General features: G+C 38.0%; 1 protein-coding gene across 3 annotated transcripts in view; it reads right to left on the bottom strand.

Moving 5' to 3' along the window:
• The window catches only part of LOC145994001 (MICOS complex subunit Mic27-like), a 75,043-nt gene that overhangs the window by 45,716 nt on the left and 1,802 nt on the right, over nt 1–27,525 (bottom strand). For 2 of the 3 annotated variants that reach the window (XM_083130048.1, XM_083130046.1), the window contains exons 2-3: nt 8,159–8,316; nt 1,138–1,286 (exon numbers count right to left, since the gene is read on the bottom strand). In XM_083130048.1, the coding sequence (XP_082986174.1) occupies nt 1,138–1,286; nt 8,159–8,316 (307 nt within the window). Of the gene's footprint in view, nt 1–1,137; nt 1,287–8,158; nt 8,317–13,883; nt 13,960–27,525 lie in introns of those variants that run through there. The other variant, XM_083130049.1, reaches the window with a different exon arrangement.

Below are 27,525 nucleotides of genomic sequence, written 5' to 3'. Positions count from 1 at the left end.
CAATGTACCTCCAACATTTCAAATTGATTGAAAAAAAATTAGGGTGCCTCAGCACTCAGACTAATTGAACCCACCACATTTACGGGGACCAGCCCTTACAATAAACAAAATCAAAACGTGTCTGTGTGGATTAAAAACTCCTTACCCAGGCTAAAAGCTGAGGCTGTAAAGGGGTGATCATCACATATAAGGACAAAACACAGCTCTACAGAGTATTATATTGACTGTAGGGCCCCAGTGCCAGAGCCTCATTGGTCTGCAACACTGCAGTTGCTGGGGTGCACTATGGAGAAGTGAGGTTAACTTTTTAGGTGCTTTCAAGGTCACTCTTTGCACCCCCCCCCCCCCCCCTATACCATCAGGGAGGCCCTCGGAGGATGATCGGTTTAGAGATTGTCCCAAGACAATTGATCAAGGGAATGTTCACGGTGGTGTTCAAGGAGACAAGAGCTTGTTTTACGGCTGAGAAAAATAGGGTTCAGAGAGAGAACCAAGCACCGTACTGAACATACCCTTGCTCTGCTTGGGGAATCCTCAGCATAAAAAAACATACCTTAAAAAGAGCATTCATCATAAGTACAGCATTCATGCATGTTCTAATTGTATTAGTGACGGGACAGATTAACTGGTACTCTATCGGTATCGAATCATATATACTTATACCAGTTTATTAGTAAAATTAGTGATCTGATATATCCATAAATATCTTACAATTTAGTGCAATATTGTATTACTTTGTTACAGTTTTTGTGGATACAAACATATAATTCAATTCTGTACTTTTCTTTTAAGGAAATGTCTAAATATGCAGATTTTTGCGCAATGTAATAAGTTTGGTTCTTCCAGAATATCGATTATCAGTATTGGTAGATTTTATATCGGTACTTTATCGGTATTAGTCAAAATTCCATATCGGTCCATCCCTATTGTATTGAGATAGAACTTCAGTGATGGTAACAAGCAATGTGTCATCAACAGAATTACCTCAACAAAACGTCTCACCAGCATTCTGCATAGGCTAATGAGAAAAACCATACAAAAAACTGCTCATGTAGTAATCATCGCCAAGACCACTTCAGCTTACATATTAATTTGCACACCTCGAATATTGCTACAAAAAATATAAAACAAACATACCACCAAATTGTTTCTCCTGATCTGCAACAACATCCACAACCTTCTTTTTGTAGCACTTTGACTTATCCAGGTACACCCACATTTCCTTCCGAACACTGTTCACAGCGGTCTCCAAGCCACCTGGTTCTTGTTCAGACGATGAACTGGAGCTGAAAAAAAATAATATTTTATAAGTACAAAAATATACTTGAAATGGATGCATTCAAGTATTGCAAAGATAGTTCAAATACTATGGCAACAAAGAATATTAATTTAATTTAGTTTTTTTTTTCAAAGTATATTTAAACAACATACACAATTACGCATTTATCCATGAATATAATTGCAATACTTCAATTAACATGTAAAGCAAACTGAATTTAATTCTATAAAACACTAATTACCGTAGTATCCTAGCCATGAAACAAATAACCATATTCTGTGAAACATAACTATGGAAATATATGTCACTTTTGGCTAATCACGAAGATGAGGATGAGTGATGATACAATTAAATAGATGAAGGTACATTAACAAATACCACCCATGTCCAAGCCAGGATACAAACCCGGGACTATATGGAACAATACATTTGAGTTTTTTTAAGTCCACTTTATGCACAAATAGGTTAATTGGGAGTGGACCTAAAATGGAGTCCAAACCACTACATGACACATTCCGAAGTCTGAATTATCCAGAGAGTTATGCAAGGCACAGAAAATTGATTAATTCGATTGTAAATATCTGAGAAGCAAAAATGGACTCCTTTACACAAGAACAAACCTAATACTCTGATAACTACAGACATGTTCTATTACAATGTGAATGTTTATTTTGCGTAATAAGTGCAGTTATTAAATGAAATTTAGGATTATATATTTATTTTAATTTACTTAAAGTTTCAGATACAGTACTGAAAGACCATTTTATACTGAAACTGTAGCAACAAGAAAAAAAAACAACAACAACAAAACAAGACAATACAAGATGGCAGACGAAAAAAATAATTATTTGTACATTGTTAGCGATTGTCGGAAACTGTTCTGACAAGAAAATATCGGTATTTAAAGGCAGGTTATTATATAAGTGGGGGAGCCTATAGTAAAGAGGCCGCTGTAGGAGAGAGAGCCTTGTAGCGGGAATGTGAAAGAGCTTTACGTTGCGGGTTGGCCGTGCGGGTACTCGTAGATGAAATTGGTTGACAAGTAATTCAGTTTTAATTTTGCCATTAATGATTTTATGCAAAAATTTCATGTATGCTAGTTCATGACGAGTGTGTGGTGACTGGATGTTCAAAATAGACATAATATCTGTTCTATGGAGGTGTCTGAGAGAAGGTATTCTATGGCGAGCAATGGTGAGGATAAAGCTGAGGATAGAATCAAGCCTGGAAAGATCAGTTTTAGAAGCCATAGTCCAGATGGGAGAGTAGTATTCAAGAATGAGAGAGATAAAGGATTTGAAAAATATGCTAATGGCTGATTGGTTTTGGATTTCAGGGAACCTATACAGAATGTGAAGGAGACGCATGGCTCGTTTAGTAGTATATGTAATGTGGTCATTGAAGTTTAGTTTTTTGTTGATGATAACACCAAGATTTTTTTGAGAGGAAACCTTTTTGATGGGACTATTTTCAAGAGTATAAAAAGAGAGCACTTTGTTCCTTTTTATGGAAAAGGTGAGGCAGAAGCATTTCTGAGGATTCAATTCAAGTTTCCACTGGTGACACCACAAAAGTAGTTCTGTAACAGTTTGTTGTACAATTAGAGAATTGCGTTCAGATTAAATTTCTTTCAAGAGTTTACAGTCATCGGCAAAGAGAAGTACATTTATGGGAAGAGAAGACAGTCTGTCGGGCAGATCATCCATGTAAAGAAAGAATAAAAGTGGGCCTAAGACACTCCCCTGGGGGACACCAGATAGGACAGGTAGAAAGCTGGAAGAAGAGCCAGAGGATAACATGCTGCTCTCGTGCATGCAGATAGTCTTTTAGCAAAGATAGAAGTTTGCCATGGATGTGAAATCTGGATTGTAATTTATGAAGGAGATTATGGTTAATTTTATCGAAGGGTTTTGAAATGTCCAAACATATAACGTCAAGCTGGGAATTGTTTGAGATAGACTGAGTAGCATGTGAAAGTAATACCAATAAGATTGGTCAAGCAAGAGCTGTCTGGAAGGAAACCATGGTGAGCAACCTCTTTGATTATTTTCTCACAGATGATAGAGAGAGGTGACAAAATTGATTTGTTCTTTTAAGTCCACTTTATGCACAGTAAGGCTAATTGGGACTGGACCTACAGCTTAAAGTGGGATCCGAACCACTATGTGCCTCCACCGGGAATCGAACCCAGTACCCCTTATTTGTGCAAGGCGACGACGCTACCACTGAGCCGTTGGGGACAGTTGATTTTTGAACATTTTAAATGATATATCATGTTATTTTGTGTCGCTTTTCTGCCACTTTTGGCTAATTGCGACGATGAGGATTCATAATGATATGATGAAGGAACACTTACAAAGAATATCCATACCCAAACCAGGATTTGAACCCGGGGCCCCTAACATCGTAGCAGGCTGCGATATCAACTTCGCAACGGACACAAAAGCAACAAAATAGCAAAGCTAAAAATACAGAAATACTGGGTTGCCATATTTAACATTTTAATTTTTCAAGCAGAAACCTGGAAATGGATATGCTGGATACTTATCATACTGTGGTTTTAAGAAAATTGGAACAATTTGGAAAAAAGACAAATACAGTGTATATGTTTAACTTTCTGAATCCAGTAAACTGGAAACGGTGCACTTCTTAGCTATCAGAAATCTGGCCAAATTTTGAAATGTTAAAAAAAGTAAAATGGTATGGTGGTTATGACTAACTTACTTGAAAAGTAGAAAGCCGAAATATGCATGCTATGCCCCATAGCGAAGTGGTAAGGTCGCAACCTTGTAATCAAGAGGTCACGGATTTGATAACCGATCGAGGCACAGTGGTTACGATTCCACTTAAAACTGTAGGTCCAGTCCCGATTAGCCTAACATTGGATAAAGTGGACTTTTAACAAAAACTCAAACGTGAACAGGAAAAGTGAAATTGAAATTTATACTTAGATGAATGAACAATTGATCAATGTTAACTACAATTACATGCAGAAATGAAATACTTGGTTTTGTTTTACATATATTTTTTGTAATTATTTTTTCTGTACTCCTCCATTCTCTTCTTCAACGAGTTTAAATGAAAACTCAGTATGATTTCCTTCATTTAAATTATTTCTACTACAAGCCTCCCATGCCAGTTAAAGCGGCATAAACCCAAAATAATACTTGTGCCGTTTACTGGGATTTTTGATACATGGAACTAACGATAAGGAGTTTTTATTCTTGAATTTTGTTTGCAATAATTCTGGACATTTTGTAATTATGATTAACCGAGAGTGGTTCGAAATGATTTCTTCATTCGTTTTATTTTTTTCTAATCTTTGAATTCTCATATGGCACAGCTCACAGGCACGCACAATATGGATATATCTACGCAAGAGAACACAGTTTATTAAAGGTCTTCTTGTTATGACAGAAAAACGGAACAGCACACGTAAGTTTAAAAATGAATACAGTAGAGAGAGTTGGTATACCATAATTTGAATACAATTGGCAGCACTGGATCTGATTGAAAATGCGATGATTTGCCTGTGCGGATGAGAGATTATGACGGGGTGTAATACACATTGCCACACAGCGAACCTTGCTTACGATTGTCAGACATTCCACTGCAGTTTCCTCCACTTTCCCCTCTTGCAAGCAACACAACACCAATCCGCTAGCCGATAGCACTGACGTCAGTAACCTACAAGCAACAGATCACGAAACAAAACAGCGATTGTGTGGGGGAGGTATGAAAACGGTCAACCTCATCACGCAGGAAAACTGATTTCTTGAACTGGTTTGCATTCCATTCCACATCGATCAAACCCGAACTAAATGTGCTGTGTTTAATTACACGAAAACTGAAACTATAACCTGAACCTAAATATTTCGGTACTCCTGAACTGAATCTTCCTCTCAAAAATTTCAATTCAGTGTCTCGCAGTAAACCAGTTCGGGGTACCGAAACTGAAATTATGTAGAAGCCAAATCCAGTCCGAACCGAAATTGAACAAAAACTCCATGCTCACTTACGCGAGAGTGAAACTTGGCTCTGCCATTTTAGTTCAGGTTCAGGAAGACTGAAAGTACATCGGAATCAGTTTTTTACTTTGGTTCGATTTGTCGCAATCCTTGGATGTATGTTTAATTTCAATTGATGACTGCATCATTCTCTTTTTTGCAAAATAATCTACTCAGATAAAATGAATAATAAACATATCACTCTCCCCCATTTTTCATAACAAATAGAATTTAAATCTAAGTTCCAAATTTTCTCTGCCCAGATGGTTCTTCAGTGAGACTTGGTAACATTAGGGATTGTATGTGGGTGCGACAAGCACATGTGTATTGTAAAATCCTAAAGCCTGCATACGCAGGCAAAAAAAAAAAGTTCCTATGAGGTGTTCTGTTGCGGAAGTGTTGGAATTTGACAACAACGTATCAAAAGAAACACTCGTCCAAATATATCCAGCATGGAAAAGCAGTACCACACAACACCCCTCATTACTTCACTGTAATATACCTCCACAAACTAAAAACAGAAAACAGTCATGTGAAACTAATGTTGATACACCATTCAAAATTTTCTAAGTGGCACTGGTTCTGTTGTGCTTCTGTTTCTATTTTTTTTACGTAATTAGTCGCATTCTTTCTTCTAATGGTGAAAATTTCCATAAGCACTTTCCAAAGCATGAAAACAGGACTGATCAACATTATTAAGCATGAATGGCACACATACCAGCCATTCTCAAATGAAATAGTATGGAGTAAAGTGCCAGTGGTATATTCTTAAAATTTGACCTGGTTTACCAAATCAATTCTTATTAATGGTGTATATTTATTATATATTAGTTAGATATAATTGAAATAAAACACGAATGCAGGCATGCAAGTAAAACAAAAACAGAAGTAAAAAACTTCAAACTTTGTGGCAATTTCTATGTAGGCCTACATGAAAAAGTTGATTTGCCAGTGGTAAACCAGATAACGCAGGAGAATACGCCACTGCTAATTGCTTAGAATGGTAACTGACAGAAATAGAAAGCAAGTGCTTCAATTTGGTACCAAGTCTAAGCAGGAAATTTACTAATGTTCTGATTGTATATTTCTGATATCATTATGAGGGGCTGGTGCCCGATCGTAACACCTCGAAAATTCCATTTTGTTTTTCCAATCTGCACATTTCGATGTTTTAAGGTGCTTGAAAGTGATTTTAACATGCGGAAACCACAAATAAGCGAGATATTTATTCTCGAAATGTGACCACGGCACGTCCAATTTCTTCGCATCCCGGACGACTTTCGCCACTTATTTGAAGAAATTTTCATCATACACACAAGAAATCAACAGTGGATATTGAAGGATAACGCGTAATTACCATCACCATGAACAAAAAAGCATATTTTTTTAAAAATAACATCGCTATACTTTACACACTTCTTATTCTTGGCAGCTCACGAATGTACACGCAGGCTCTCTATGGAAGAAATCGTAAATTTGAAATATCGTAGAACAACATGACAACATGTTTGGTAGCACACTTTTCACTCGCGACCTTCACTTCAATGATATTCATTCTAAGAGAACCCAAAGCTAACAATTTAAGCATTCCTCGTTGCGTGACATCATAAATCATACCTCATAAAATCGCTAATTATTTGCTTACAATGCATCTCCACATGCTAAAAACAACAAGAAATGTTCCTATGAATAATAATCTTTACAATCCACTAAAAATCTTCAAGTTTCTCGCAGAGGTACGGAGAGTCACCATCACCCATTATGATATACATGCATTTTTTACATGAATCAAATTAAAACACATACTGAGCAGATCTGATTTCTTATTGTGTATTCTGCGACGACATTTCCATCCCACTTCTATATGCTTATGTTAGGAGATCAGCGGGTAAGGTTTAGTGCTTGACCACTAAAACTACATTTCTGCATGCTTGTGGTGTTACAGTTAAAGGTATTAGAAGTAGGTTAGGATTGATAGGCTTGTTTGCTTTGAGTATTTCCACACCTACCGATATATGCTGAACATGTAGACAACATTACCAGGGTCATCGACCTAGAGACTTATTTCTTAATTAATAGATTTTGATGATTTATGTAATATACAATATGTTCTAGGGCACGGAAACCACAAATAACAGAGGAATTTGATCTGAAAGTATGGTGCTTGTAAGTAAAAAAATTGTGAAAAAACAAGTGTGATAACACAATCAAACTTAGCACTCTGCACCTAACAAAAATGTCGAAAATTGCTACCAAAGACTCCTAAACATAACAATGTAAAGTTATAAACACCAATAAATTTAACAATAGTTTCACTTGTTTTTTATTGCATAACTTTTCAGTCCTTCATGTTTGATTTACTTTATTTTATAATATATTTGAATGTAAAATAATTAATATTTATTGTAAATTCATTAACTTTTGTAATAAATATTTTGTGTATACAGGTAACATCCCATCGGATGTTCTCTTGGATCGTCGAGTTGAGTGCTATATTCAGTTGTGGAAGCCTTCGAACTGAGCTGCTACTAAGTTAACACAATAGCAACCCTCCGCAAGCTAAAAACCACAGAACATGTTCACAAACAACACAAGCTTCATAAACCATGTAAAAAAAATCTTTTTTTTAGTGGGGACATAGAGAGCCAAGTTAAAAGAATGCTTAGGACAGCCAAGAGTTATAAAAGCACTTGCACAATCTACTTTCCACAATTCCTCACAAATTAACATTTTGCACATCTCTAAAATAAAGATTGCTTTTTCTGAACGTCTAACTCCTGTACAACTCATAAAAAATCATCACGTGGAAATTTAATTTGGACAATGGTCTTAATGCACCTATATGTACATGTGTATGTATGTATGTACTCACGTTGACTGTCCCCCAGCTTCATATACTGGAAGCTCGCTGGGCCTCAGCCGCTTCGCCTGCGGATGCTCACTGCACACTTTGGAATCTGATGACATGATCAATGCTCCTCTTCTTGTTACACCAATTATACATTCTGGAATCAAAAGATTCCTCAAAAACTGAAATGCAAAACATTCACTGTACTTCAGTAATATAATAAATTTATAACGTTAAGCAAAGCTCTCTAGTTTCTTAGCTCGAATAAAGTCATATGTTCCTTTTTGTCCGTTTCAGAAGTAGAATTGAGAAGCTATCTTTAGAGTATGGAGTGGGGAAAGTATTTGGGGGAGAAGAGGCATTCCATAGTGAATTTAAATGAATAAAAGATTTAGTGTTCCTAAGAGTGCAAAATTTCACATTACTTTTCAGGACAATGAGCACAACTTTATGCTCAGTTAGACTAATGGGCCTGGATCTACAGTTTAAAGTTGTATCCAAACCAATGTGCACTGTACAAAAACACACATATAGAGGCGCTTTATTATTAATAATAATAATAATGTAAATTGTCTTAACTTGCAAGGCTTTGAATTAATTATTGTTAAAGTTCCAAGTAAGTTCGCTTGTGAAGATTGAGGATATACTGAGGCTTTGCTTGCACCAAATGAAAAAACTGTAATGCCACTGAGTTTCAGACACCGCTTCTGTATAGATAAACTGTAAATTTACGCAGATGATTGTATCACATCTGTTTCAATCATGTGAAACACAGGGGCATGGTAAATAAAACTCGTAAATTCTGACATATTGCACTAGAAATGTGATGGGTGTGAACTTTGTTCCATAGTTTGGTATTGTAGCTTAGGAAATACCCTATGCACATGCTTCGAAGTACTATTATATGTTTTCCACAATATAAATTTATCAATCGTGCAAGTTTATGCCAGTCATTATGCCGCATGTCTGTTTCAGTCACATGTACCCTCCTGCTGGGAAAAAAAACAGCTTATCATACACATAACAAAATAACTTTCCTTCATCCACTGCTTGGTTAAAAACTCTACTTTTGTCCCTTCACGCACAAACCATTACAATGAAGTTTATTTACAACAAATCTGTGAAGATCAACTTCTACAATGTATGGATAAAACACATATCTTTCATAAACTCTTGCAGGCGTACACAGAACTAGAAATTAACGTTAATGTAAGAAAAAAATTAATCCAAATAATTTATATACAGTACTCATGCTTATGACTGAATGCATCAGTTTTAGATTTCTTAATGGATAAAAGCATCTAAGAAAATGACATATCAAAAAAATAATGTAATGATGTAAGGGTCAATTTAAGAGTTTCTTCGAAAGCTTCAAATGTACCCATAACATATTAAAGTTTTGAGATATGGGTTCATTCAAGCCAAATGGTATATAAGTTATTGGGAAGAAATACATACTTAATAACAAGGCACACACAAATTACATGAATAATCATACGAGTTAAAAGTACTCTAGTCATGAAAAGAGTATAACACAATTTTCTTAACTGATCTTTGAACTGATACAATTATGAAAACAAAAATCTAGTTAAGTGGAGAAATTGAGGAACATAAGTTGTGAAAAACAGAACTGTTTAAACATTGTCAGGAATTGAATTAGAGTTCGCAAGGTACTAGTTAGATATAGTGAAAACACATATAACTCGTTTATTTCCGAATTATTTACATTTGTACTTAGCTTATATGCATAGCGGAACATTTTTCAACTTGGGATTATGTTTTTGGTAAATATGCGATATCGCCCGGATGGATTTCTTCAAATTTACAGGAGAAAGTACTTACTGAAATGAGTTTCTTAGCATTCTGGACGTTCTTGGAGGTATTTTCTTTCACGGAAAGTAAAAACTTCGTAGTTTAATGCTGCCGAACAAGAATTAATCACTTTTTACGTAAGAAATTGGCATTGCCTGCCACATTATGCCATTGTTTCCATTGTGTGCGTGCAGATGGCGAGAGCGTTGAAAGTCACGCGATCTCTGCAGTGTTTCCAAACGTGCCTCCTTTTTACGAAAATTTCTATTTTTAACTATGTGCCTTCTTTTTTCGATGAATTTAGGGGTGAAATGAGTGCTAATAGAACCTAACCTAACCTTGTGTGAATGGTTTGTGGGGCTAACGTCAATGGTTTGTGGGGCTACCCATGGATGGATTTTGGGGCTAACGTCAATGGTTTGTGGGGCTACCCATGGATGAATTTTGGGGCTAACATCAATGGTTTGTGGGGCTACCCATGGATGGTTTTTGGGGCTAACGTGCACGGTTTGTGGAGGTAGACATGAAAAAAAAATCGAAATAGTACGTAATTTTCCATCATGAAGGTTTGAAACACTGCTTACGCACTGAAAATCGACAAAACACAAGCTGGCACGTCATGACGCACGATGATCCATTACGAGTGCACGCCATATTGTATATTACAGAAGCGGAACAAGTAAGACAAATAATCAATCGTAATATGAAAAGTTGACACTATTTTATGGAAAAAAGCATATCTTCACCTTAAAGAATGTTCCACAAGGCAAAATAGTTAAGTACCATTGGTAAAATTAAGGAAATAAATGAGTGAAAGGTGTCCGGGCGTTATCGCATATTTACCATGTTCTTTTTCACTGAAAAAAGAGTAATTTTTAACATTACAGATATTTATTGGTCAGCGGGCAAATCTTGACTCATGTTGTCTATCGTCAGCTGATATGCAGTGTTTCCAAACTTATGAACCGATAAATGCTGCACAAACTATTCACAAAAGGTTTTTAAGCGAAAATTGATCCACAAACTATTCACAGAAGGTTAGGTTAGGTTCAGTTAGGTTAGGCAAACAAAGACAATTAAATTTAAAAAAAAAAACGCTCACACGTCATCTTGTAAAACTACCGCGTGGTTGCTACACTGACAGGGGGTTACATAATCGAACGCATGGAACATTTGATTCACATAGTCGATGGTAATGGTGGCACGAGCTATCGTGCAACGGAGATACATGAATGTTGAAAATTACATCATTTACCGGCCGAATAAGTTGCACGAATGAAAAAAAACACTATTCCCAGCTTCCAAAAGTCCACAGGAACTCAATTCTGTCAGTACTTTCCTGTCTTTTCTCCTGTAAATTTGAAGAAATGTGTTTTCACTATATCTAACTCTTACCGTTCGCAAGTCTAAAACCGTATAAAATATTTCGCAGAGCAAAAGGTATGTAAGACTGGTAAATACATTATCACATGATTTAGTTTAAAATTAGATAAAAATCAATATAGAGAAAGTCTGTAATTCACTTCCTACTTCTTATACTCACTTCTTATGCACTCCTGGTGACATATCTGGAGCTACGATGTGGAGGTCGCGTGTTAAAATTGTACATTTACGTGTAGAAGTTGTAAAATATCGTTGTTATTTACCGCAATAATTCTCCATATAGCATGTTCGATAGTGGTGAACCATTGTTCGTCGGTTACGTGCTACAAAACTAGGAATTGCTTATTGAAAGTGATCATTGGCCTACAAATCATTCACGGAAGGTTAGGTTAGGCAAGCATAATTATAACATTTAGTTCGTAATTAGTCTTTGTGCTAGGAGAAATCATAAACCAATCGGAGGTAAAATTCTTATATACGGAAAACGGATTTCTTCAAATTTACAGGAGAAATTACTTACCGAATGCAGTTTCTTTATAGGTGTGGAAGTTCGGGGAAGTGTTTTCTCGCACTGTTCATTGAATTTTGCCGGTAAATGATCTATTTTTCGATATAAATGTGTGACCGATGCACGAAAGCTGTTGCATCCATTCCCTTGCAGCCGGATGTTGCCTGTGTGTGATGACGTAATCACGGTCAATGATGGTCAGTGTTTCCAAACACGTGTTTTTGTAACTGAAGAAGGTACGTTTCCGCAAATGGTTTGTGGGGCTATGCGAGAATGGTGTGTGCAGCTACGCATTTTTTTTCTAAACTAGTTTTTAACTATTCTAAACTAAACTGGACCCGACCCAACCTAACCTTACCAGAAATGGTTCGTGGGGCTATGTATGAATGGTTCGTGTGTCAATGGTTTGTGGGGCTACGTAGGTATTAATGGGTGGAGTGGGGTGGAAACACTGCATGCCGATTACGGTAGTGAAACTGCGACCGCCATTTAGCATGTTACCGAAGGCAAAAAGAAACGAAGAAAACTTACTCGAAATGTCGTAAATAGAGCTTATTTCCATGAAATACGCGAAATGCCACCTTCAACGATGTTTCTCAATGCAGAATACGTAAGTACGAATATTGAAATTAAATCAACTAGCAAATTTCAGCCATTTTCCGGAGATAAGAAATTTACCCAATCGGAACCATTAACCTTATAACATTTCGTTCGTAAAACTACGCATATACACCTATATTAAAAAAAAATCAATCGGCTTTTTTTCAAATTTCCAGACGTAACCTACGGCTTTTTACAACAGATTCGTGATTAGGAGGCCAAAATTAGTTAGTATACTGAAAATTAACAAAATTGGGTATGACTTGAGATGACCGGACCACTCTCCGATTTTCTTTATATTTGACACACTCACTAATTGAGGCCTCCTAATCACGAATCTGAGGTTAAAATTTGTCGGTCACGTCTAGAAATTGCAAACCATTGGTGCTAGCCCCACGAACCATTGGCACGTGGTTAGGCAAACATAGTTAAAATTTGGTGTCGTGGTAGTATCAGGAATATATATATTTGGTTGTGAAAGAAAATTCGCGAAAATCAACAGTTTCCATTCCGAAAACTAACGTCTTAGGCAAACAGTTAAAATTTGGTGTCGTGGTAGTATCAGGATCTAGAAATTGGAAATAATTGCGAAGCATTGACGCTAGCCCCACGAAACATTGGCGCGTGGTTAGGTTAGGCAACATTTGGTGTCGTGGTAGTATCAGGAATATATATATTTGGTTGTGAAACAAAAAAATTCGCGAAAATCGACACTTTCCATTCCGAAAACTAACGCCTTATTTTCGCTTATTTTGCAATTTCTAGACGTTTCCGACAAATTTTAACTTCAGATTCGTGATTAGGAGGCCTCAATTAGTGAGTATGCCAAATATGAAGAAAATCGGAGAGGGGTCCGGTCATCTCAAGTCGTTCCAATCTATTTCCAACACGCTATTGCTGCTGCTACAAGCCGATGTCCGTATATGCTAAATTGAACGAAAGGAGTGCTAATGGAACCTAATCTTACAGGCCTAACCTAACCTAGTAGGTATACCTCGTTCCCGTGATGGTTCGTGGGGCTATCGTGAATTTTTGGGCTAACGTCAATGGTTTTTGGGGCTACCCGTGGATGGTTTGTGGGAAATAACGAACAACAGTAAGTACTCGATAATGTAAGAAATAGACATTATTTTCGTTAGAAATTCATTACTTCACCTAAAGAAATGTTCCGCAATGCAAAATAGTACGTTAGCAATGTAAAAATTTGCGAAATAAATCATTGATAGGTGTCTCAGGTATAGTAAAGTAGTACCATATGCAGAAAAGTTTCATTGTTCCAATAACTATTTCTCATGATTTTCATTTATTGTGGCTTGGCTGGCAACAATTTTCTGCTTCATGTGTACTTTTGACCACATTATCCTATCATCTGGTTTCAGTGTCAATATTTAAAGTAAAATACATAAGTTACACTTAACTCAATCATATCCAATAATATAACTATACCTTTGCATCAACACACAATGAAATTTTGAGCCCACCCCTCCATACCGACAACCGCCATGGAAAAGAAATAGCAGAAGACTGAAACAAAACACTACCGCTTGTACAGTAAACGTCATTTCCGGCGCTGTCGCCATAGCAACGGAAGATATGGCTATCACTTCCGTTTTGTCTCATCCAAACAATCGACCGGAAAGATAGAGCTATGATATATGATATGATTTATATCATTCCGTTGACCATTGTACAGTGGTTGTTTTCCACACATGGTATGGAACATGTCAGTACATTAGATTACAGTTAATAATTATTTTAAAATAGGTACAAGTATGATGATATTATACACCAGCGCAGCGATCTTCCCTACCACCTTCTTCCTCAAATTTTGTATAATCCAAGAAATTCAACACATAAGTGTTGCATATATGGGAACAAATCAATTTACGAAACAGGTGTGGGTTGACCAGTGCCGGATCTACAAATTTTGGACCCTCCCGTCCCGCAAAATGTTACTAAATGCCCCTTCTATATAAAATTAACATACTCGGGGAGGAAAGGAAATGTCACCTCTGAAAAGATTTGACTTAATTTTTGTTATTAAGCGTCTCATTTCTGCAACTTTTAGATAATCGCGACTATGAAGATGAGTGACGATCGGATTAAATTGATCAAGGAACACTCACAAACAACACCCATGCCCAGGCCGTGATTCGAACCCGTTAACTCTCTAGAGATCTAGGTAGAATTGTACTTCTTTCTCATGCAGAAGTTTTACAAAATTATGTAGTAGAGATGAAACTTTTGTAAGTCACGTTTAAGAGCTGTTTGAAGATACAACAATTTATACCCTGTCTCAGCAATCTGGAGCAACATAACAGTAGAAAAGGGAAGAAAGAGAATGGGCGGAGATATGCAGTGCACGCTGTTGCAAATGGCTGTCGCTCATTGGCGAAGTCCCCTTGAGTTACTTCTTTCGCAGAGTGCTCGTTTCCGGTCGCTTGCTCCACAGATTCCTGGGGCAAAGTATAGCTTGGAATGATGGACCAATATCTGTTTCATGATATTTCTGGGCCTCCCTGATGGCGTAGTGGTAGCGTCGTTACCTTGTAATAAAGAGGTCTCGGGTTCGAATACCGGTGGAGGCACATAGTGATTCGGATCCCACTTTAAACTGTACGTCCAGTCCCGATTAGCCTTATTGTGCATAAAGTGGACTTAAAACACCAACTCAATCAATCAATCAATCAATCACAAAAATATTTATGTAGTTGCTCTGTTTTTGCTATCAGTTCGTCATACGTTGTGTTGGGTATGCCGTGGTGGTTAGGCAAGCAAATCAGGTGTAAGGGCCCCCAAAGTAAAAAGTAATTTCGTTCTATCCACGGGATTTTCGTTCCACTCTTATTCTGGTAAGACTCGATTCACTTCTTACAGGGTTGTTAAAGGTCCAGGAACTCATAAATTCTAATGGGTTCTATTGGGTTTCGCTGCAGGACCGGAACCTTTTTTCTCGCACAATTTAAATTCGGTCCAAATTGTGTATTGTTTCATTGAAAAAAGATTCCTGGATCGAATTTAAATTGAGCCGGGAAAAAAGGTCCCTGGACCGTATGTAATTGAGCCGGAAAAAAGTTTCATGGACCGTATTTAAATTCAGCCGGAAAAAAGGTTCCTGGATAGTATTAAAATTGATCTGGTAAAAAGGTTCCTGGACCGAATTTAAATACTTTACAAATGAAAATGTTCTTTACGGTCCAGAACCCATTAACGCTTGCTGATTTTCTCTCCTGGACCGGAATTGAATTTATTTAAAATTCCTGGACCTTTAACAACCCTAACTCACGTGTACTGGCCCAGGGGTGCCCACAGGGGGGATTCATGACTCGCATGCGTCATGGAAATTTTTGGGGGTTCACAAAATTTTATAGTTTAGCTACCAATTCTAAGTATCTTCACGCTAAAATGGGGGAATCGTTTCGTTTGATTGCCTTGTTATTCCTCTTGAGTTATTTAATCGCGACGGGGAAGGTGGGATTGAGAAGGATGGAATAAATGTATTACACAATATAATGTCTATATTGTAAACAATACCTAAAGTAAACATATTGCTTAAGTATGTCTGTATTATATAGTTCCACAAATTCTGTCTGACCAAAATAATTTGAGTAAATAATTCAGCATAAGGGGGGGCGGGGGGAATGTTCTACCCTTTGGGGGGAGTACGTCATAGCGCCTTGGGGGAAATGGGTGTCCCTGTACTGGCCTACAGAACAATCTCAACTAGTGGTCCCACACCACAGAGCTAGGGAAGAAAAACTCGCGGTTAGAAAGAAATTAATGTTTAGTTTGTGGTATGGAGAATTCAACAAAAGTTATGAACCGAAATCTACTGCACGTTAGTCAACTTACAATGAATAACAAATCATTTCACATAACAATACTTGGTATTTTCTTCTCTACTCTGCGGCGTTGGACAAATTACTACGTCTATTGTCTTCCATCAGGCGCGGTTGGCCTTATAGCGCACAGGATCAGTGAACCCCCAGTAATATACGGCATTTACCTCGAGAATGGACAATAAACAATGTCTTTACCTTTTGACAATTTTTCGCTAAAATTTCTCCACAAGAAGTCATGTCTTTGTGTCCGTAACACGTCAAATTCTTTTGCTGAGAAAGAGAAACCGCGAGTCAACCGCCCTCGTGCAGACCCTCAGCTGAACCCCCTCAGGAGAGCTCTTGCCATAGGGAAGGTTCGGGTGGCAGGCAGAAGCTCGGGGTAGCTATATGGACAAAATATATGGCAAGGGATACTGAGGAACCTCGATCTCCAACCAACGGTCATGCTCTCTCAGAAGCCGCAGCAGAAGCCAGAAGGCACCGTCCTCGCTGCGGGCTGCGACTGAGGCCCAGCTGGTTCCTTACTTCCAGTGTTGCCCTGTGAGGTTCAAGTTTGAAGCGCATTCGTTACATATTCAACCTTCTCTGTTGAATCATTTTTGTACCGAACTTCTTGGCATAATTGCAAAATTGTGGCAGAGAAGGCTGAGTAGAAATGAATTAAAGCTGGAATTAGACACGATGAATTAAAATAAAAGAAATACATTACTAAAATAACTCGTGCATGCATTCAGACTTTTTCCTTAAAGATGGAAACACTTCGGATATGTGGAAGTAAAAGAATGGCGCGATCTTAGACAAGAAAGGAAGACGTGACAAACCATGTCGGTGTCAATGTTTCAAGTTTGTAAGTTTTCGAAGTGCTTGGATAGTTGTTGCAAAGTATTGATGCTCCAAAGGATGTTACGTCATTTGATGCAGTGTAGGTGTTGCTGTCTGCGCAGGTAAGAAATGACCGCTAAAATGCATTCAATTAACGGAAACATACCCTCTCATCTGTTGAAAGAAAATTAGAGACAAAGCATGTGCTGGTCGACCAACTCAAAATTTGAAGATAGAAAAAAAAAAGCTGTAACATTCCAATGAAAGGTTCTCAGGTTTCTAGTACGCATATGCCATTGGTTGCCATTTCCATTTAATAATTGTAGGACCATTGTGATTAGTCGTTTTATAATTGCAGGCATGGAGGTCCGGAAGGGGAAATTAATGTCTACCTAAAACTATTTATTACACACATATAATTTCATTTCAGTCACAGAAATTTATGATGATTATTATAAAGACATTGCAGGGACTGAAGGAGTGTTTTTTGAGAGAACAGCACTATTACAAGGAAAAATGTGCCTAGTTTGTCCCCCATAGAAAAAAATGATCTTGCTTCCCATCCCTGGAACAAATCCTGAGGACGTCCATGATGCCCATAAATCCCGACATTTCTTTCATAGATGCACAATTTATTGTACTTATTTTTGGCCCTAAATTTATACCCACACCTCAACTATGAAACCTCATTCTATGAAAAAATTATGTACCAATCTTTTAAGCCCCCCATCCCTTTGTTTCCCGAAGAAAGTCTATTTGCGGAAAATGAATATGTGTCATATGACTTCAGTGAACCCCCAGGAAAATAATGCAAGAGTCGCGCCTGTCTTACATACACATACTTGGGTATAAAAGACATGACATGGGCCCCCTGAAAGGTTGTTCATCAACCCCCCCCCCCCCGGCGGAGGTGTTGATGAACAAAAACTGCGGCGTTTTGCAGTTTGTACGAGGGTCGTCAAGAAAAAGGAACATTTTGGTGTAAAACGCAAACGACAAATGATGTGTGCAAAGAAATTTATGGTACAGAAACTACATACCTTAGTCTACTTTTCCACATATTCGCCAAACCCATTCAAGCACTTATCATAACGTGATTTGTTGATACCGTCCTTGCACTCGGTTGTCCCCAATGCATTCAACCGTGTAGACAGCGTCTTTGAGTTCATCAGCCATGGCAAAGTGTTTCCGGAAAGAAGGAACATTCGACTGTTTCACAAGCACACTCCACCTACAGGGGCCTTAAAGACTAAGATCGATGAAGCAATTCAGGCTGACCAACGTTTCACGTTACACATTCTGCATGAATCTTTTCCTGCAATTTCACCAACTCTTCTTCGCGAAATCCTTACAGTACACCTTCGGTACAAGAAAATATGTGCCAGATGGGTCCTTCGACTGCGGACTGAGGAGCACTCTGTCACTGCCTGAGTTTAAGTTGTGGTTTTAATTCCACTCTATGCACAGGAAGGCTAATCTGGACTGGACCCAGGCCCGCAGCCAGGCCAGCAGCTCAGCCCCCCCCGACAGGGTCGCTAGCTCCCTTGACATTAGGTAAAACTATTTTGTATTCTAATTTGTTTGAGGTGAAGAGTAAAAATGTAGACAGAATATATATTTTTTTGTTTACAACTTCGTTCGTTCATCTTGTTTAAGTGTTTAGAAGATTCTCTAGACTGTAGAAAGTTCTTTCATAGGGAGCCTTCTTTATGTGTACTTTCCCTGCCCCTGTTGACAGAAATATGTGACTTTGATGTCATTATCAGTGGCGTATGCTGGTTTTAACTAGTGGGTAATCTCCGACACTTGATTCATCCACCCACTCCTGAAGTCTCCCTGCAAATTTACCTCAACATCCATACAGGATTTATGAATATATGTGTGAAAAATTTTACCTTATTGTTGCGACCACTGTCGAATAATTGTTGTGATTGCACTTGCAGTTAATCTACGTTTAGAATTTCAAATGATAAAACAAGAGAATATAATAAATCTATAAGAAAAAACCTGTAACAAAGAATATGAAAGGAATGCGGTAGTGAAATAAAAACCCTCAATATTAATTTAAGTGTAAAATTCAAGTTACCCCAGTACCCAGTCACTCGTGCATTCCCGATTTTTGTTTTTATACACGGAAGTTTAAGTTCAAGATCTATGGTACAAGAGATGCTACTGACCTACCTACATTAACTATTTGAAATTTCTCCGGAAAAGATCCCGTTCCAAATATTTTCGCACGCAAATATTGCATTATATCCATTCATTGCCTTTAACTTCAGTGAACACAGCACTAGCACAAATACTAAACCACTAACAGCTAAACAAATATTAAATTCTCGAATCGCTACAACACGCATTCAATTCCCTGCGCCAATCTTCTATTGTGGTTCCTTCCTGCTTGACACAGAATTAAATTCCCTATGGATGTTGAAAAATTCCCTTTCCCAGCTTTATATTCCCTGCGATGCGCGAGGTTCTATAAGTTGGAATCATTGCGTTTTTTGTTTATATATTTTACATTCAAACATCTTTTATCATTATGATCATTGTTAATCTAAAGAGGGGGAAAAGCAACTTAAATTACCTAATATATGTGTACATATATATATAATTTATTTCTGATAGCCACCCAGCGTCGAATAACATGGGTACCTGGGGGAAACCCTGGGGGGTAAAGGCGGTCAGGGGCGTGATGCTGATCACATCACCCCCACTCATGACCGGATCAAGCAAGTGTGGGGCGTTACCCCCACACCCCCTATACGCCTGCATGGCGTGGTACTAAGCACAGGAGAACACTTTACCTTTTTTTTGTTTAGCTTTCCCTTTTAAAAATTATTCATTTCTGTGAAAGAAGTACTCTCACTGGTTTTGAAGGCTACAAAGAAAGTAATCACGCATTTTAAAATGAAAAAAGTAAGCATATAAATAGTTTAATTACTTCATTAATCGATTGATTAAACTGTTATTTGACGTCGCTTTTCTGCCACTTTTGGCTAATCACTACGAGTGATGATATGACATTGATGAAGGGACATTTACAAAGAACACCCATGCCTAGACCGGTATTCGAACCCTGGAGCTCTGGTGTCGTAGGGAGCTGTGCTAACACTCCGCAATGGAGGTCGGTGTAATAGTTTTTTTTTTTCCTTTGACAATATCTGTTGAAATAGCAGAGATCAGGAAGACAGAAGCAAACGTAAAATGAGAATTTTCACAGAATTGGTTCGCAAATGTTGTTCAGATTTCTCTGTTTCTCGCGCATTTTCAGATGTATTTTCTCTTCTTTCCTTTTCAGTACGTAATTTGTGAACCCAAAACCTGTTTCCTGATAAATTTCCCTGTCGTAAACAACACAGCTCCTACGATACAAAGGCCATCGGGGAAGAATGGCAGAAGAGGGTGCCAGCCAAGGGAACGGCAAAGGCTCTGGGGTGGAGAGTGCGACCGATGGACTCTTTCCAGAATGAGCTTACCCTTGCCACGGAATAACCGCGCCTGAGAAGCAGTGTTTCCTTCCCCTCCCGTCAAGGGTTTTAAAGGGAGCCGGTGGAATCTCACCCTGACGTCACCAGATTCCACCAGCTGGAGAAAAAGCCTCACGGACATTCCGCGGCAAACGGTTGAAAACATTCGCTCGCTGGAAGCAAAGAAATATGTGATTCAAAGATTGGTTCGGAAGAATATTGCGAAGAAATAAAAAACAACTTTTTAAAAAAATATAGCCGGGTCATCTCCGATTACCTAGGTGACCCAGAGTATACGCCGCTGGTCATTATTCACATTCCTTCCGCATCTGCGTCAAATGTCAACAGATCCCAAGTTTTATTGCTTTGGCCGGGGGTGGAATGTACGGTAGACACTATGTCTGAAGTGAATATTGTACATTTTAACATGTATGATATAAATATCTGTATCATCAAATATAGTATGGAGTGTGTATTAAGGGATGGTGTCAGTAGCTGTCATTAGCACTTCAAGAGATGTTTTAGAAGATATAGAAAAAAAAAAACTGTAGTATTTGTATGATATTTCTAAATTTTATATTTTAAATTAACTTAATGACTCCCGACACACATAATTTCCCTTCATTTAATACTATTAAACTTTTGAAAATGGACTTGGTTTACAAAGCCCCCCCCCTGATAACCCGTGAGCCCCCCATGGAGGTCAGTTCTAGCTACGGTCCTGTCTGGACCTACAGTTTAAAGTGGGATCCGAACCACTATGTACACTTCGCAACATCTTATTTGACCGCCCCGAAAGAATTCTAAGTCCCCAAATCGTAAACTTATCAACATTGCACTTCAGCTCCAGGTGAGAGTAGTCAACTTTGAGTAGGTCCTTCCACTAGACGAAAAACGCTGCGGTGATAGGTTTTCAATTTAACACTTTCCATGAACTTAGAAACTGTAAACCGCTATTATAATACACAATCAAACAGAAATAATAAATTGGAAAAAGAACCTTGAAGGATATTTACGATTCTGCTTGCTCGACTTGAAATTTGGGGGGTTTGAAACACTGAATAGAGTTTTTCTCCACCTGGAGGAAATTGCCATCAAGTTTGTGCAGAAAAAAGCAAATTTGTGAGGAGTTTATGCGACATTTTATTTACAATACCTTGCATAATATCGAACAGTTCTCAAAAACATATATTTTACACGACTTGACGAGAAAATGTGCTTGAAACACAGGAAGGTGGTAGTCTTCATAAACGTCAACATGTTTTTAAGGGTATAACGTCATTAAGTTAACGTAGAGCAGTTCGTTAGGCGCTGCTATCCTGATTTTTCATCAAGCGTGAATGGTCGCGGGTTCAAATCCCACCCTCTCCTCTCTCTTTTTTTCTTTTTTTTTTGTTTGCTGAACAGATACCGTTGATATTAGAATATTTAAAAAAATAATCCGATGCACACTTGAGGGACGTCCCTTCTGCGCATATTTCCCCTTAGAAGTTGGAGATTTCCAGGATTTAAAGTTAAAACTTTTCTTTTTAGTTATTGTTCATATGTTGTGTTAACACACACATCATGATTAATTCACAAATCACATATATGTATTCAGGATGCAAAATGTAATGTTATTTAAGTTATGTATTGTTTGTTCTTCACTGACACCTAAAATATTGATTATTTGATTTCGATATACTAAAAAAAGATATACAGTTATGTTAAGTAGTGATGTAGTGCAGTACTGTAACGAAGGAGAGCGTTTAATGAGTTCAAATTGCTAAGATTGGTAATTTTATGTCCGTTCCTTCGTAATGACTATTGTCAATCCCCTCACCACCATCTTACCATGCGTCTAAAACTAATAGTAAATCGCTAATTAACATAAATAAATTGTTATTGCGACGAAGGCCGATTCGATAAGAAACTACTAATAAGTATTTATATAGTGAGTAATAAACAAAAAATTCAAAACCTCATAATGATCGTTAATTCCTCACTGCTTTGTATCTAAAATGTTTGTCTTCTTTCAATAGAAAGTACGAGTATCAGATATAACAAACTTTCCGCACTAACTTTGCAATATTCGAAACCACCATTACAGACTTAGCTCTGTAACTTGATTCTGTGCATTCCACGTGACATATGACATTCTCCTATCATCCACTTACTATTTCATTTCACCTCGTGAAATACAGAGACCAATGTTCTTAGCACAGTGGATAAACTTTAGACCCAACGATATACTCCTGAAAAAATCCTGCCTAGGTGGAGAATCGAACCTACGACCTCCCTCGTAAGAATCAAGCACGCTACCTCTTCTCCAGGTAGCTCACGTTAAAATTTGCTACCAGTTTGAAGAAACCAATTCACACATAATGTCATATCTATAATTTCCTCATGGCAATTTTCATGAGGAAACGAATTCAGATAAAATCGAGAAACGCTGAAAGGGAAAAATGATGAACATGTCTATTGGCGTTTTGTCATATTTTGTAAATTGTGTAAAAATTCCGTGTTTTGAACAAGCAATCGTTTAGTTACGAAGTATTTTGTTGTTTGTTTAAAGTAGGAACAGGAGAGCGAAAAGGAGTCATTTGAACCAGACCCCGTTTGACAAGAAACTTCAGCTTTTTTCCAAAGACTGTATGAAAAGAGAGAGGAACGTATGAAATATAAAATATGTTTGAAATTAAAACAATGGAAACCTTGAAAGATAATACTAACGAACTTCAAACCATGAAAAACATATTCTCGTGGTGGAAAACTCCAAGTCATTTTCGAAATATGAACTTGATGTTTTTCTTTATTATGAAGTGGAGATATGGGACGATACGATCCCTCAGCAAGAAAATTTTAAGTAAGCTATCTCCAACTTTTTCAATGGTCATAATTACTAATTGTCCTCCTCCGTAGTCGAGCGGGTTAAGGCGTTCACTCGTCTTGAGATCGTTCGCTGCGGGACGGCGTAGGTTCGAATCCGGCTCTGGTCGGAATTTATTCGGCCTACGTATAGGGCCGGTGGCAACCCACCATCGTGAGGAAATTGGGAAGCTCCGAGTGAGTGAGCGTAACCCGGTCGAGAAGACCTACAGTAAACGGCTGGGGGTTCGTCGGGCTGATCACCCGTCACCCCTTTACTGGTCTAAGAACTCCACGCTCCAACAAGGTGACGGCGGAACAGTGTGGGAGGGAGACCAGCAGTCGGTAGGTAAGCCAAGGTCCTTCAAGGTGCTGTAGAGCTGTGGGTTATGTTAATTACTAATTAGGGTCCGAAAGTTGATGAAAAATCAATGTTTTTTCTGACCCTTAAAAACAATGCTAAACCTGATATCATGTCAGTTTCCCTTCAGTTAGAGCCGGGAAACACTTTCTATTTTACATTTTTTTTTTTTTTGCATTTTGCAGCCTTTTTTGGCTTTTAGTTTATTTGTCAGTATTTTTAACAGTTTTTGTTGCATTTTTACTTATATTTGAGGTTTACTTTTCTCCTCCCCTGTTGTTTCGTGCATTTTAAATGCATTTACTAGTAAAACGTACATATTTAGATTTCTTGACATGGTCCTTTTAGCAAATTCACCATGAATCGAAAATACGGTCAATGGAAAAGCATAATATTATTATTAACTGAAATGTTTGGCAATGGATTAAAATACTTTGTGTGAAGATCTACTTTGAGGTTCTTTTCCTGGACACTATTATCGCTTTAATCTGTAGTTTTAAAGTAAAATTAGTCACAATATTAAATGCAATTACACTCTGGTATACGTGAAGCAGAACTGTATTTTCGGATGCTGGCCGTCTACAGTATCATAGAAGGTCCACTCTGAAAGGAGATGAATTGGTTGATTTGTTGTTTTAAGTCAACTTTATGCATAGTAAGGCTAATCGGGACTGGACTTACAGTTTAAAGTGGGATCCGAACCGAGTGCATAAAATAACGTGAACCGTGTGGTGTAGGGGTGTCGTTTGCTTATGGAATGGAAGTTCATGGGTTCAAACCTACTTCTTTGCAAAATCTTTTTTCGGGAAGTAAACGGCTTTGGACGGGAACGCTTATCTACGTTTCTTGGATATTTCCGTTGATATTTATGCGATTTATGTCCAGCATTTCCGGATGCAGAAAGTTGACATGTAAGTTCTTAGTATGTGTTAACTTATAACAGCTGAATGAAAGGAAAAGTATTTCCTAAAATCCTGCCAATCACTGAAATATTAAAAACATTAGTAGAAGCATTACTTGAGGCATGCACAGTGGTGACGATTATGGAGTGTGGAGGGGCAGATGACCCCGCACTATGCTAAACCTTATCTACCAAGGGAAAGAAACTGTCCTTGCCTTCCCTCCACCTTGCCCCATCAGTTTTGAAACCCGATCGCCGCCACTGAGCATGCATCGCATAAATATTTACAGTAATATCATATAATATTATATTACGTTATTACAACACTTCGTACTCGTGAAATAAAAAGGAAAAATAATCAGGAAAGGCTGGGATTTGAACCTACGATGTTTCGATCTTGTCGAAAACAGTAAAGAAACGAAAGTGCTGTCATCTAACCAACTACTCCAGGAGATTGCTAACAGAAAGCTCAGTAAAACACGTTAATCTCAGTTGAAGCAACATTGTGCCGGAGTTTCGAACCATTTTTCACCAAGAACCAAGGAAAAGACACACTTTGCAGAATCGTTTGGTGTTGTGCAAGGTATCTTTACTAAACATTTCGCATAAAATCATCATAAATTTGCCTTCTTGCATTCAATGTGACCGCAATTCTTTCCAGGTGGATGAGAACCTGTTCAGTGTTTCACAATGCACATACATTTTCCTATTTTCAAATTCAGAACGAAGAATCTTGAAATATTTTCAACATTCGTATTTCTGCTTAACATTTTTTTGTCTACTCATATAATTTATTACTGCTTTAGGGTATCTTTACTTTATGGAATGTGAAAGAATGAAAAAAAAAAATCACGAGCGTTTTCATTCAGGAAGAAGAAATGTTGCAAAGTTGGCTACTCTTAGTTGGCTCTGAAGCGCTATGCTGCCAAATTTACGAATTCCGGACTTTGAAATTTTTCAGAGCGGTCAAATAAGATGTTGCGAAGTGTACCTCCACCGGGTATCGATCCCGGGACCCCTTGATTACAAGGCGCCGACGCTACCACTGCGCCATCGGGAGGACACAGAGTCCAAAATCAAAGAAGCAAAACACTTGTTTGATGTTGTATAATAGGAAGCTAATTTACGTATATCCGCAGAGCTTACATAAAGATAAGTATTACATTGTGATTATACCGCTTTGCCTTGACAGCGCTTGCGAACATTTATACATACCACTTATACTAATAATATCCATAAAAATAATGATCAGGGTTTTACTTTTCATCAGCTGGACCTAATAACCTTTTTGGTATTCAATAAATAAATAATTTAGTATTTTTTTAAAATTTATTTTACATTTTTTTAGGGTCAAGTCCTTCCAATCGACTTTTCATTGGGTAGAATGACGCGAGATTAGCGAATCTAGTTCCATTAGCATCATTGGAGGATGCTATGATGTTATATCACAGATTGAATAAGATTACTTTAACATGTTCCATTTGAGAGGCGGAGTGGTTAGCGCAGCGCGCTACGAAGCCGGAGGTCCCGGGTTCGAATCCCGGTTCGGGCATGGATGTTTGTGTTCGTCTATCGTGAAGGAAAAAGATATATGAGATAAATTGATATGTGAAGGCCAGCCCCTGTGGTGGAGTGGTTAGCGCAGCGCGCTACGAAGCCGGAGTTCCCGGGTTCGAATCCAGGCCTGGGCATGGATGTTTGTGAGTGTCCATTCATCAATTTCATCATGTCATCATTCATCCCCATCTTCGCAAATTAGCCAAAAGTGGCACAAAATGCGAAGTAAATTAAATCAAATCAGTCAATCAATCAATTGATGTGTGAGGAAGGCTCCCGCTTAGGTGTCTTCTTAAAAGAAAAGGTCGTCAGCGTACCGTGCAACGAGGCCAGGCGTCCCTGGTTTGAATCCTGGGTATGACACGGGTGTTTTTATTTGTCTACCCTGAATGAAATGGTAAAGAATCAACTCAAAATTGTATGAAGAGATGATAAAGAAAATGACAGGATACTGATAACGTAGTAACCTTATAATGAAAGAGGGGCCTTCCCGATGGCGCAGTGGTAGCGTCGTCGCCTTGTAATCAAGGGGTCCCGGGTTCGATACCTGGAGGAGGCACATAGAGGTTCGGATCCCACTTTCGGATCCAGTCTAGATTAGCCTTACTGTGCATGTGGACTTAAAACACCAAATCAACCAACCTTATAATCAGAGGGTCCTGGGTTCGATATCAGGTGGACGCGCTTGATGGTTTTGAATTGAATGGTTTGAATTGTTGTTTTAAGTCCACTTTATGCACATGTAGGCTAATAGGGACTGGATCTAGAGTATAAAGTGGGATCCGAACCACTGTACAATGTGCCTTCAATGGTTCACATTGCACTTGAAACTGTAGGTTCAGTCCCGATTTGCCTCTTTCTGCATAAAATGGACTTAAAACAAACATTTAAAAAATAATGATGGCATTGAATTAATTAATTGTTCAGTGGGACTTGATTCAAGGGTTGTTTTTGGCTTTGGAGGGAAGAAAATTTTGGATTGACTCCCTCGATTTTAGGGTGTCTAGAAGAACATCCTCAACTACACCAGTGACTACTTTATTCATGTATTTTGAAAGCATTAATTAATGAGTTAAATTTTTGAGGCTTCGACATTAATACCCTTATCTAAAACCCTTACCTTGATCTTAAAAAAAAGGTGTAAAGAGTCCCTTGAGAAAGATTAAAAGTGAAAGGCTGTAAAGGGACTTGCACAGGACATATACAACCATGGGCGTTGCCAGAAATTTTTGCAGGGGGGGGGGGGGGTGTCGGGCAAATGATAAAAGTTGAATAGTAGAAAAATAATAAG

This window comes from Lepisma saccharinum, chromosome 10, assembly GCF_977018435.1.
Source record: "Lepisma saccharinum chromosome 10, izLepSacc3.1, whole genome shotgun sequence".
NCBI classification, from domain to species: domain Eukaryota; kingdom Metazoa; phylum Arthropoda; class Insecta; order Zygentoma; family Lepismatidae; genus Lepisma; species Lepisma saccharinum.
Note: the sequence above shows the minus strand (reverse complement) of the source record. Positions and strands in the feature narration are given on the sequence as shown.